At 55.2% G+C, this 13600-nt stretch overlaps 1 protein-coding gene across 1 annotated transcript in view; it reads left to right on the forward strand.

Moving 5' to 3' along the window:
- Positions 1 to 11639: 11639 nt before the first annotated feature.
- Positions 11640 to 13600, forward strand: part of MEGF6 (multiple EGF-like-domains 6) — a 105876-nt gene continuing 103915 nt past the window's right edge. The window contains exons 1-3 of the mRNA XM_010850209.1: positions 11640 to 11693; positions 12671 to 12701; positions 12982 to 13283. Coding sequence (XP_010848511.1) covers positions 11640 to 11693; positions 12671 to 12701; positions 12982 to 13283 — 387 coding nt within the window. The remainder of the gene's footprint in view (positions 11694 to 12670; positions 12702 to 12981; positions 13284 to 13600) is intronic.

The raw sequence follows: 13600 nt of genomic DNA on the forward strand, positions 1-13600 counted from the left end.
AGAGTGACCGGGCCCTGGACGCGCCCCCCGCTAGAGCTGATAACTTCTCTGGACTCGCCTTACGCCCTGGACGACCGCCCCCTGGATGCGGACCCCTGAAGGGGGAGACCACTTCCCTGGTCACACCTGCCCGGGGTGACTGCCGCCTGGACGCGCCCCCGCCCGGGGTGACCATCCCCTGGATTAGCTCTGCCCCTCCCAGGGGTCCGCATTGCACAGCAGGGGGAGCGCGGGCTTCGGGGACTGGAGGAGAGGAGGCCGGCGGGGCAAAGCCCCTTCCTGAGCGCCTCCTCCTTTCTGACCGCGGGTTCAGGGATGCAGCAGCGTGGACATGGCCCCCAGCGCTGTGTTAAATGCAGACGTGCTCCCCGCGGCGTGGGAAGCAGAGCTCCGACCCTGCACCACGGAAGGGAACACGGTGGAGGCACCGGGCATCATCACTCCTTTGAGGGCCGAACCAGGGTTCATTGCTGTCGCTCTGCGCTTGTCCTCCCGAGAGTTAGATGTGTTCTTGTCCTGAGTGAGCTTGCCTGCGGCTAGCGGCATCCTGGGCCTCCGCAGTCCCTGCCGGGGACCTCAGCTCCCTGGTGTTGGCGCCTACAGGCCCCAAGGCAACCTCATCTCCGTCCACCTTGTCCCGTTGTCTTAGAAACCCAAGGGCTGCAACTGCGACAGTTTACAGCTGCTCCTAAATGTCAGCACCTGTGATCCTGACCTGGTTGGTCATTTTGTCCTTCCACTGCCTGTAGCCACAGCTCCAGCTACTCCCCCCACTCCAAAAGGCTTCTTGCCTCAGTCCTGCTGTGTCCATCCTCTGATACTGGGGTTTAGCGCCCCCTCCCAAGGAGGCACTGCCATTAACTACACTCACTGCTAGTTCTTTGCTGTGTCATACAGTCACCTACTGCGTGTGTGTCCTGTGTATAATTCACTTGTGTTTGTTAGGTCATCCTGTGTGTATGTATGTGTGTGTGTGCTCACGTGCACACGCGCATACCCTATTAGGAAATTTCAAGAAACCAGCCCTTGGCATATGACTGCGCTTTGGAGTTTATAACCCCCAAAGTCACAATCCTTTGAATTTCACAAGAGCTGGGGGAGGTAACCCCTCTCTTGTGCACGTGCTGCAGTTGGAGAAGCAGGTCTGGAGAATGCCGCTCAGGTGCCTGGGGCTGCATAGCTGGCATAGCCGGGCTGGTCAGCCATGGCCCTCCTGGCTCTGCAGACTCAGATGCGCTCCTGGGCTGTGAAGGATTCTAGGGTGGCTGGCCTGCCTTCCCAGGGCGTCTCTGGAGGTTAAGGGGGGTCACCGAGCTGTGCATACAGCAGGTCCTTGGCAGCCCCTCACCACTCCACCTGGACATAGTCATCCACAGAAACAGGAGGGATGAAAATATCACAGATGCTGAAATATTAACAGCTTTGGTACTTCACTTCCTGGGAAGACCAAGGGCTCAGAGATGGCTGAGTGTACAGAGACAGGAAAGGGCTTCTAGCCCCGCCAGCCTGCTGAGATGGTGCAGGGACAGCCACTGCTGCCCCTGGGGGACCAGGGGCCATGTCACACCCAGTGGGAGGTAGCCGCTTTCTCTGGCACCCAGAGCCTCCAGCTGAGTCTGCTCTGCTGGTCCCTGCAGGGTGGGCCTGAATCAGGCCCCAGAGGGTCAGCCTGAGCGGTTGGGCTTAGGAGACCTGCTGGCCCCTCTCCTGAGTCCCCTCAGTACAGGGGCTCAGCAATGGCAGCTGGGCGAGTGGCCTCATAGGGACTTGAATCCCGGCTGCCCTGCTTCTGTCCACTGAACTGGGACCCTCAAGCCCTGTCTGCCTCAGTCTCCTTTTTTTTTACTGAGTGGAGATAATGACAGTTCCTGCTTCCTATGGCTGTTGGAAGAAGTCTGTGAGTGAGGACCTGGGACTCAGTGCCCCGCCAGACCTGGAGCCAGCTCAGTGTTAAGCATGTTCATGCTGTTCGCTGAGCTGCTACTCAGGGCCTCGTGTGCTGCAGATATCGTCTTTGCTCCGCCCACATGTGCACGTCCCATTCAACCAAGGAGAAAACAGTCCCAGAGAGGCTGTCACTTTGCAAAGGTCACGAAGAGCCCTGGAGTGCCTGGCCTGTGTCCCCGCCCCCACCCCTGCCCCCCGCTGGTGGCCCATGAGAACAAGCAGAGGAAACCCGTCCTCCACTGGATTCACTAGGAGTCCATGTGTGCTCACCCACCCTAGGACACGATGACCAGGGAGACACGATCGAGCACTGATGGCATGACTTTACAACGACCTTGATCAGGGTCAACTCAGCCGAGGAAGGAGGGATGAGAAGGAGCCATGGTTTAAAGGATGAGGCTGAAGGTGGGGAGGAGGAAGTAAGAGGGGACAGCAGTGATGCTGACAGGCGGCAGCAGTGTGGGGATGGAAGAGGCCTGGTCATTTCTTTGGGACAGCCAGCCCCACAGGGCCCAGCCCGCTCATCCACACTTAGCTGTGGTGACCTTGAACTCAGTACTTAACCTTCCTGCCTCCCTCTCCTTGTCTGGAGAGCAAGAATAATGCAACCTGGCTCCCAGTTTGTCATGAGGCTCAAACGAGCTCACAGGTGCCGAGAAAGACACCTGAACATCCCTGGCTCAGGTGCTTCGTGGGCGTCGGTAGAGTCAAGGACAGGACGGGGCTGAAGAAATGGGACAAAGGCCAGTGTGAATGGACCCAGCTCTCGAGGAGGCTGGTGGGCAGAACCTAGAGCCCAGGGGTTTGGGTCTACCTAGAGCAGGAGGGCTCCGCCTGCTCAGGGATAGATGGAGAGAGCTGCGGGTGGACAGGTGGTGGGGTGCGGATGCAGTGGGGGAGCAGCATGGAGCGGTTCTGGGACATCTGCTTTCTTCGGTGGCGAGCAAGGAGTTGTTTCAGGTGGGTGTGGGGACCACCAGGAGTGCCGGGAGTCCTCAGGCAGGTTCTCAGTGGAGCCTTCACGCAGCAGCTGGTGGGAGTGGGAGAAGCCAGTGGCTGGACTGGAGTTTGCTGGGCAGCTGTGGCCGAAGACAAGGGGAAAAGGGAGGACGAGCTCCTGTAAGTGAGTATTCGCCAAGGCCCATGAGGGGTCAGGGATGGCACCCCAGTTGTCAGCTGACAGGCTAAGCTGCCAAGATTTCAGGGATGCTGTGGAAGACAGGTGACCCCCGGATCAGAGATGATGGACTGTTATCCACAGGGAAGCCACGTCCAGAGCGTCAGCATGTTGCATGCGTCCTGAGTCCCAGCTCCCACGGGATGCTGCCATGGGGCCGCGTCACTGCAGAGAAACTGGGGCCTGTGAGCAAGCCTGGTCCTTGCCCCTCAGGGCTGCTCTGTGACCAGCGGCCCCAGGCGGGGCGGTCAGGGCCTGGCACTTGCTCCTGGCGCCCCCTGCAGGATGTGTAGGAGAGTTTCCCAGCAAGGTCAATGGAGGGGACCTTGAGTCTAGTTCTGGTATGACGGAGGCATCAGCAGATCTAATAGGCACTGGTGACCGGGAGGAGGTCATTGAGAGAATGGGACCACTGCTGACTCTCAAGCTGGACCCAGGTAATCGGAGTGTTGACGAAAATAATCATTGAGCTATCTAATATAGGAACAGAAAAGAGCCAAACTGTAGCCCGGAAGACTGCCTGTCAGATCACTCAGAGGAACTGCTCCAGAGAAGCAGGATTTTTAGCACAGTTTTCTGTCTTGTCAGAACAGAGAACATCAAAGGAGTCAGGGAGACATTTCTTCAAGGTTTCAAAAAACAGACCGGCACATACACGGGGCTTCAGTGTGGGCTTGGCAACTAGGAAGGGAGTCTTATTGTGGAGGGAGTAACCAGCATTGGTGTCCCACAAGGGGAGGTGTTTAATCTTCATTTTTAACATGGGTAGTCTTTACTTCTGGTCAATGTTTCCTTTAATAATTAAAGTGAAAGTGAAGTTGCTCAGTCGTGTCCGATTCTTTGCGACCCTGTGGATTGTAGCCTACCAGGCTCCTCTGTCCATGGGATTTTCCAGGCAATAGTACTGGAGTGGATTGCCATTTCCTTCTCCAGGGGATCTTCCCAACCCAGGCATTGAACCCGGGTCTCCCACATTGTAGATAGATGCTTTACCGTCTGAGCCACCAGGGATTAAAGCAGACAAGAATTCCCTGGTGGCTCAGTGGTAAAGAACCCGCCTGCCAATGCAGGGGAATCGGGTTTGATAACCTGGTCCAGGAAGGCCCCACGTGCCGCAGAGCAACCAAGCCCGTGCTCTGGAGCCCAGGAACCGCAACTACTGAAGCCCGCACTCTTTAGAGCTGCGCTCTGCAACAAGAGAAGCCACTGCAATGAGAAGCCTGCACACCACAGCTAGAGAGTAGCCCCCACTCGCTGCAACTGGAGAAAAGCTGAGGTAGCAGGGAAGACCCAGCACAGTCAAAAATAAAATTATAAAAAATAATTAAAGCAGACATATGACCTGCCACAAACAGGCTGTTCTAGTTGGCATCAGATTCAGGCTAGCTCCTGTATAAGCCAGAATGACTTCCCCAGACCTTGGCATGTGAGGATTTCCTTCATCAGGAAGCTCCTTGAACATCTGTCCTTAAGATATTCAGAAGCAGCCATAGGACAGTGAGGTGCCTGTGAGACCACAGTCACGTGACTGAGCCCCATGAAGGCCTCTGCGTGAACTTTTATGATCTGGCAGGTGGGTGTGGAGACCCACTGGACCTGCAGTGCCCAAGACAAGCCTCAGGAGCAAGTTCCCTGTTTGTCAACCTGCCCCCAGCCCATCTGGAGCGTCTGCCTCTTCCTTCGGTCTCTCGCTGCCCTGGCGTGTGGCTGGTTTTGAAACCAGCAGTGTGGAGGGATGGAGAACAGGGTCTGACGTCTGGACGCCAGAGGCTGCAGTGGGTGCTGGAGTCGGAAGTGTCACAGAGACAGCGCTCTGCAGGGGAACAAGGACTGAGTCTTGGTCTTGGGACTGGGTGCCCAGTGATGGGTGAGCAGGGGCCAGGACTGGACAGAGGGTGGGCCCTGAGTTCCCAGGATGCTGGCAGGAGTAGGCATGACAGTGAAGATGCTGACCGGGTGTCTGAGCCTTTAGTGGATGTGGAGGGGGTGGGGCAGGTAACTTGAACATCCACAAACTCGAGAGATGGCTGGGTTGGTCACTGAGCATCCGTTGGACACCTGGCACCAGCTGTTGTGCTGACCTCATGGGGCCATCATCCCAAAGTACCACAGATGGGGGTGTTTTAACAACAGTCTGAGGCCGGAAATCCAAGGTCAGGTGTCTGCAGGGCCATGATCCCCCTGAAACCTGTAGGGGAAACTCTCTGCTGCCCTTTCCAGCCCCTGGCGGCTGCCAGAGGTCCTGAGCAGGTGGCCAGGTCACCCTGATACCCCCTCCTCCTCCTGATAACTCTCTCCCCTCTTCCATGTTGGACTCAGGCCCGCCCAGGTGACCTCATCTTAACCTGATGACACCTGCAAAGACCGCGAAACATGGCCATGGATACTGAAAGACTCCACCCCCAAACACGGCCAAGGATCCCGAGTGGCAGCGGTTAGGACTCTAGTGTGACTGGGGAGGTGACGCAGTTCTCCCTGTGAGAGGGGTGGGCACGTGCTAACAGCGAGGGGGCTCAGCTGGTGCTCAGCGCTGTCCACCTGCACACAGTGGTCGTCGACTGGAGGGAACTCCTGCCGGGTCTGGCTGTGGCTGCCCCTCCCGAGCTGCGTCCCCCTGGGTTTGCACTGCCTCTCTCTTGGGACCATTGAAAGGCTGTTCCCGCTCCCACCAGCAGGTGGCAGGATCGCCCACACAGGGCCTTCAGAGCAGCGTCCTGCGCCTGGGTGTCCGTTAGCAAATAGACGATGGTCATCTCTTCCCCAGGTGAGTGGAAGGCCGCCAAGTCTCAGCTGGAAGTGTGGATTTTTAACTCCAGATGTTGTGGCTTAGTGTTTGTTTGTTTGGTTTTTTACCAAATCCAAGGATCTCACCTTTGACGTCTGCTTCTGAGGGAAAGGGAGGTCAGGCGCACGCCTGTGGGAACTGCAGGGGCAGGACCTCAGAGCTGCCAGGGTTCCGGGGGTTCTGGGGCTCTGCATCAGAGGTTAAGGAAGAGCCCAGGGACTACTCTGTGGGCCACACTCACCTTCCAGAGACAGCTGCCCTCTGGGCGAGGCCTGTCTCTCCTGGGGAACCAGGCTGTGGACTCAGGGCTGGTCAGAGGCCGGACAGTGCTTGCTGGCTGCCCTGGCCCTGGAGACCCACCTGAGAGCTGCCGTGTGGTGCACTGGGGAGACTGCTCTTGATCTTTAGTAGATTTCTTTCAACAAACAAACACCCCGTCCAGCAGACAGGGTTGGGGGAAGCCCTGGCCTTGGGCAAGGAGGGGGCGGGCTTCCAAACATCCTGACTTTAAGGCATATGAGCAGGACATGGGGAGACAGGAAGACATGGACACAGTACTCCTGCAGTGTCTAAAGGCTGAGTCATCTCCATGGTAACTTTCATCATGTCCTGCACTCTGATGGAGAGGACTGGCTCCCTGTGCCCATACCCTGCTGCCCACCTCACCACGCCCAGGAGCCCCTAGTGCCCTGTGCCCATCTGGCGGGAGCTGAGGTGTGAAGATGGAACCCAGGGAAGGTCTGGCCACATGGATGTGCTGCCCTCGGGCGAGTGGGTTCAGGAGGGTCACTGGGTGATACTGGGATAGGGTTGGGGGCCAGGAGGTCTTGGAAAGGTCATTGCCTGGGACTGGGGCATCTGCCCTGGTTCTGGTCAGCATGGGAGTCAAGGGGTGACAGGAAGGGGGACACATTGACTGTTCCCGAGAAATGCCAGGGCTGCACCGTGGGGAGTGTGTCCAGCAACAGCAAATTCCCGTGGCTCCCAGACTCGGTGTCAGGAGGAGCCTTTGCCTGCCCCCAAGGACATGTGCTTCTGAGTAGGCGGGCAGGAAGGGCCCCCCGGCATGCCCCGTGCTCTGCTACCTCCTCTGTGGGCCCCCAGGGCAGGCGCTGGGCCGCCTTGTCACGGCTGTACGTGTGCCCTATAGCTGCTGTGAGAAACGACCACAATCTGGGTGTCAAAATGAAGGAAAGCTGCTCTCTCACAGTCTGGAGGCTGGAGCCTGAGAAGGAGGAGCAGCCAGGCTGGTCCCTCTGGAGGCTGCAGGGAGTGTCTTCTCTGTGCTCCTCTCCCAGCTTCTGGTGGTGGCTGCAGTCTCCTGCGTCCCTGGGCTTGTGGGTGTGCCCCTCCCATCCTGCCTGCATGTGGCCACAATGCCGCCCTGATGTCTCCCTGTGTCTCAGGTCGCCTCCTTCTAAGTATCTTCTTTCTGGAAGCTTCCTTAAGGAACCTCAGATTGGACTTGTATTTATTTGTTATTTATCTATTTCTGGCTGTGCGGTGTGTGGAATCTTGGTTCCCTGACCTGGGGTCAAACCTGTGCCCCGGACCACCAGGGAAGTTCCCTCTTTCTCTTACAAGGACACCTGTCGTTGGGCTGAGGGTAAGTCCAGGGCAGTTTCTTTCTGATATCCTTAACTTATATCTACAGAGACCCTTTTCCCATGTCTGGTCACATTTGCTGGTCCTGGGGGCCAGGGCTTAGAAAGATGACTTTTCAGGGGATACAGCTCAATCTGGCACTGGTGCATGAGTGGGTAGTTTTCTGCTCGCAAGGTTGGCAGGGATCTGTAACCCCCTTCTTGATGCCCCTTCCCTCACCCCCAGGTAAAGGGAGGGAAGGGTGAAGGGGGCGAGCCAAGCCTGTCTGTCCACTGAGCAGTAGTCAACTTGCTGTCCAGCCAATAGGCCATCAGATCAGTGGCTGAGCAGGAACCGGACTCTGGGCCAATACTCTGCCGTTCCTGGCCCACCACGTGGATGGAGGCAGAGAGAGGCACTGGGCGTCACCCAGGGCTGCACAGTAGAGGGGCCCTGACCCTGGCGTCTGCTCCAGAATCCTGGCCCACCCACCCTCTCCGGCCCCGTCGCACAGCCTGACTGTGTTTGCATGGATGGCCTCTTTGGTGTCAGTCTCTCTTGGGGGTGAAAGAGGAGGTTTAGAACTAGACTCTGGAAGCAGAGCCTGAGAGCATCCATCTGGCTGGAGAGGCGTTTGGCGTAGGGTTTTGGATGCCCTGCTTAACTCGTCATCTGGTCCAGAGAGGGGTGATACTGGATTTGAGGTCCCCTCCCAGTGGGAAATGGTGGGCTTCCCCCTACACATACACACACACTATCGCAGGCGCCCAACCCCCTGTGGACACTGCTTATACCAGGCCCTCTCTTCTGGAACCTGAAAATGCCTTTGGCACTAAGTAATTTGCTTACTCTCCTGTCAAGGAGAGGTGTCTGTAAAAATTCAGACAGAATACTGGATTCTTCTCTTGGATTGCCAACAAGTCCAGCTCAGGGAGCCGCAGAGGCTGTGCTAGGCCATCTCTGCAGGACCCTGTCTTCCAATTTCCTGGGACTGGGCGCCACCGAGGAGGTGAGGGGCTGCAGCTTGGCGTGGGAGAGGGAGCAGGTGGCTGTGTGAGGGGCCAGCTAGGCTGGGAGCACGCCTCTTCCTCCGCCCCACCTTATTTCCCTTGGGCCAAAGGCTATTTTTATCATTTCCAGCAAAGAATGGGACCAAAACATCAACAAGCAGTGTCTTTTAAAAGTGCTCTTCATGAAAGGCTCACGTTCGGGGCGCCTTCTGGGCCTGTGTCCCTGCAAACACTCGGGATCCTGACTACCAGCTTCCCGTCTGCACCTTGTAAACTGAGCCAGTGATCCCAGGCTGGAGTTGGCAGGTTTGGCTATAGTTGGTCTAGTGGCCTCGGAGATGGGAAATTGGACTGAGCAGAATTCCATCCCCTGCAACCCAGCTCCAGCTCAAAGAGAGTAAAGCCTTAGCCTATGGAGGCCACGTGGGTGAGGCGTGGGGACCGGAGGGCTTCAGTGGACTGGTGAGGAATGCACATCGCCTCCACTGTCAGAGTAAATCCCCCCCCCACGCTTCTTGACTTTCTCCGAGTTGGATCACTATGAAGATGCCAGATCTTCTGGAATTAATGAGTATGTTTAACAAAATTCTAATGAAAAGTCTGAAGCAACTTTGAAAGTGCTGGATAAGGGACTCCAAAGTTTATTTGGAAGAAAGATGGGTGAAAATTCCCAGCATAATTTGCAGTTAAATAAGGGTGAAGCGGGTCCCTTCATGGATTTCACCCTTGTCACGGCGAAGCAGCTTGTGTGCCTCAGTGAGTCTCTGAGCTGTGCTGTGCAGGGCCGTCTGCAGGACGTGCTCACTGCAGGAGGGTATGGCAAACCACGCCAGCGCTCTTGCTGTGAGAACCCTGTGGACAGTATGAAAAGGCACAAAGGTGTGACCCTGGAAGATGAACCTCCCACATTGGAAGGTGTCCAATATGCTGCTGGGGAGATTGGAGGATAATTACTAATAGCTCCAGGAAGAATGAAGCGGCTGGGCCAAAGCAGAAACGATGCTTAGCTGCAGATGTGTCTTGTGGTGAAAGTAAAGTCTGATGCTGTAGAGAACAATATTGCATAGGAACCTGGAATGTTAGGTCCATGAATCAAGGTAAATTGGAGTAGTCCAGCAGGAGATGGCAAGAGTGAACACCGACATCTTAGGAATCAGTGAACCAGAATGGATGGGAATGGGTGAATTTAATTCTGATGACCATTATATCTACTACTGTGGGCAAGAATCCTTTTGAAGAAATGGAGTAGCCCTCATAATCAACAAGAGAGTCTGAAATGCAGTACTTGAGTGCAATCTCAAAATGACAGAATGATCTCAGTTTGTTTCCAAAGCAAACCAAGACTGCCTCCAAGTCTATGCCCCAACCACTAATGCCAAAGAACCTGAAGTTGATTGGTTCTATGAAGGCCTACATGACCTTCTAGAACTAACACCAAAAAAAGATGTCCTTTTCATCACAGGGGACTGGAATCCAAAAGTAGGAAGTCAAGAGATACCTGGAATAATAGACAAATTTGGCCTTGGAGTACAAATTGAAGCAGGGCAAAGTCTAACAGAGTTTTGTTAAGAGAACAGACTGGTCAACAGAGGGTCAGCAAACACCCTCTTCTGACCACACAAGAGACCACTCTACACATGACCATCACCAATTGACCTCTAATGAAATTAAATTGATTGTATTCTTTGTAGCCGAAGATGGAGAAGCTCTATACAGTCAGCAAAAACAAGACCAGGAGTTGACTGTGGCTCAGATCATGAGCTCCTTATTGCAAAGTTCAGGCTTAAACTGAAAAAGTAGGGAAAATCATTAGACCATTCAGGTATGAGCTAAATCAAATCCCTTATGATTATACAGTGGAGGTGATAAATAGATTCAAGGGATTAGATTTTGTAGGTTGAGTGCCTGAAGAACTATGGACAGAGGTTTGTACCATTGTACAGGAGGCAATGACTAAAACCATCCCCAAGAAAAAGAAATGCAAAAAGGCCAAGTGGTTGTCTGAGGAGGCCTTACAAATAGCTGAGAAAAGAAGGGATGTGAAAGACAAAGGAGAAAGGGAAAGATGTACTCAACTGAACGCAGAGTTCCAGAAAATAGCAAGGAGAGATAAGAAAGCCTTCTTGCATGCCAAGGTGACATACAGAAAGAAAACTGTATTTCTGATCTTCCCCAACTCAGTGCCTATCTCTAGGCACCGGGGAAATAGCAGGGCAGACTGTAGGCTTGGGGACACACACTCAGAAACCTACATTGTCTGGAAGCATCACCAACTACCCCAAGACTGAAACTACAGACCAGGAAAATGTTTGCAATGTCCCATAAACTGTCACTTTATCATGAAAATGGACAAAGATGGAAAATTCTTAGGGAATATTTATTGCATTCTAATTAGATGGATTACTAAAAAGGTTGTTTGAGTTAAGTCCATTTATAAAAGTGTACGAAACACATATGTGGGCTTCAGTGGTAAAGAATCTGCATACCAATGCAGGAGACACGAGTTTGATCCCTGGGTCAGGAAGATACCCTGGAGAAGGAAATGGCAACCCATTCCAGGATTCTTGCCTGGGGAATCCCATGGACGGAGGAGCCTGGTGGGCTACAGCTCACAAGGCACAAGAGTCGAACATGACTTAGCAACTGAACAACAACAATGAACACATATCTACTATTTAATTCACTTACGTTCTTTTCTTACAGAAGGACCCATCTTATTTGTTTTAGGGCCCTTCACACTTGGGGACCCTCGCATCAGCAGCCTCCATTTTAACCCACAGGACCCACCCAGATTCTTTCCTCCCTCCTCTGAGGAGCTGGAGAAGGTTCTGAAAGGATGCAGCCCCCTCAGCCTATGTTGAGGGGGCTGGGATGGGGTCCCTCGAGGAGCTGGTGAACAGTTGAAGCTGCTCACTCACTCATTCAGTGCACACTTATCCAGCTGTTTCATGCCAAGTACAGCTCTGGAGGGGAGGGGGGGGTCAGGTCTTTGAAGGTAGACAGCAGGTAGGCCACGAGGAAACTCTCTGGTGGAGGGACTCGAACCCCAGGCAGGGCCTCACATTCACCCGGGAACTCGAGGGCTCTCTTAGGGCAGGCTCGTAAGATACCAGGTGTCAGGGAGCCCAGAAGGAGCATGGGCCCTAGGGTGGACCAGTCCTGCCACTGGGATGCCAGTGAGGGGTGGGGGGTGAGGTTGAGCAGAGGGCACACAGGACCATGTCTGGGGCATCACCGAGCAGGGGTGCTGACCTGTGTTTGTGGTTTCAGAAGATGGTGAAATCACCCTGCTGTGGACTGAACTGTTTTTTTGTTCAGTCGCTCAATCATGTCCGACTCTTTCTGACCCCATGGACTGCAGCACGCCAGGCTTCTCTGTCCTTCACCATCTCCTGGAGCTTGCTCAAACTAATGTCCATCAAGTTGGTGATGCCATCCACCCATCTCATCTTTTTTCGTCCGCTTCTTCTCCTGCCCTCAATGTTTCCCGGCATCAGGGTCTTTTCAAATGAGTCTGCTCTTCCCATCAGGTGGCCAAAGTATTGGAGCTTCAGCCTCACCATCAGCCCTTCCAATGAATATTCAGGGTTGATTTCCTTTACCATTGATTGACCGGTTTGATCTCCTTGCAGTCCAAGGGACTCTCAAGAGTCTTCTCCAACACCACAGTTCAAAAGCATCAATTCTTCAGCGCTCATCCTTCTTTATGGTCCAGCTCTCACATTGATACATGACTACTGGAAAAACCATAGCTTTGACCACATGGACCTCTCTAGGCAAAGTAATGTCTCTGCTTATCCACAGGTTGAAGCCCTACTCCTCAATGTGAATGTATATGGAGCCTGGCCTTTAAGGAGGTGAAAGTGAAAGTCCTTCAGTTGTGTCCGACTCTTTGAGACTCCATTGACTATATAGTCCATGGAACTCTCCAGGCCAGAATATTAGAGTAGGTAGCCTTTCCCTTCAGGGCGTCTTCCCAACCCAGGGATGGAACCCAGGTCTTCCGCATTGCAGGAGGATTCTTTACAAGCTGAGCCACCAGGGAAGCCCAAGGAGGGTGACTATAGTTAAATGAGGTAATGGGGTGGGGCCCTGGTCCCAGGTGTCTGGCTTTGTCTAAGAAGCAGACACCAGAGCTGCTGTCTCTCTCACCCCTTTGCCCCCCAGGTGAGCTCACACCAGGAGGCAGTCTCTGCAGGTCAGGAAGAGGGCCTCCCCAGGAACCCAGAGAGTCAGCATCTTGACCTTGGGCGTCCAGTGTCCAGAAGGAGATAAATCACCGTCTCGTCGTGTTGACCCAGACACCTTGAGGGGCTGCTGGACTGGCCGGACTTCTCTCTACTCTCCGAGATCCAGTGGTTTTCTTAGCTGCACAGGTTTAGTGAAGGTCCCAGAGACAGCTCGCCCTGTCCAGTTCCAGGATCTGCAGTTTATTAGGGGCGACTTGGGGGTGCTGGCTGCTTCCGCTCTGACCTTAGTTTCCCCATTCGTGCAGCAGGGTGGCGGCGGGACTGGCCCGACAGAGACCCACCTCCCCCAGGATAACGAGGGGCTGGGGCCCAGCGTCCTGGAGGACTGCCTTTCCACGGGTGAGGGGCGAGATCTCTGCTGCTCCACCTTTGGTCTCCCGAGTCGCACGGAACCTGGGACTTTCAGCCGGAGAGGAGGGGGAAGCGCGAGTGGGCAGCGAGGGGGGGGGGGCGAGGACCTAGGCGGGTTGTGGGCGGGGCTGTGGGCCGAGGAAGGCGGGGCTGGGGCGGAGCGTCTGGGCGAGGACGGGGTATGGGCCGGGGTCTGCGCCCGGGGGTGTGCCGGGGGCGGGGCGAGACCGGGGTAGGAGGGATCGGGTATGTCTGGGCGGTGGGCGGAGTCGGGGCTGGGCCCAGGAGCAGGGGGCGTGGCGGAGGTGGGCCGCTTCTCCCTCGCCGGGCTTGAAGTGCACTGGGCTCCCCGCGCCGGGGCGGGTATCTGGCTGGATGCATTCAGGCGCACAGGACTCCGCGTTGCCCTCCAGCGCGGGCTCGAAACCGGGGCCCTGCCCACCTGCGGCGACCTCACGCTCGGCGGGACCGGGCGCGGCACCTGTGGCTGCCCCCG

The sequence above is a fragment of the Bison bison genome, unplaced genomic scaffold (assembly GCF_000754665.1).
Source record: "Bison bison bison isolate TAMUID 2011002044 unplaced genomic scaffold, Bison_UMD1.0 scf7180017864289, whole genome shotgun sequence".
Taxonomy (NCBI): Eukaryota; Metazoa; Chordata; class Mammalia; order Artiodactyla; family Bovidae; genus Bison; species Bison bison.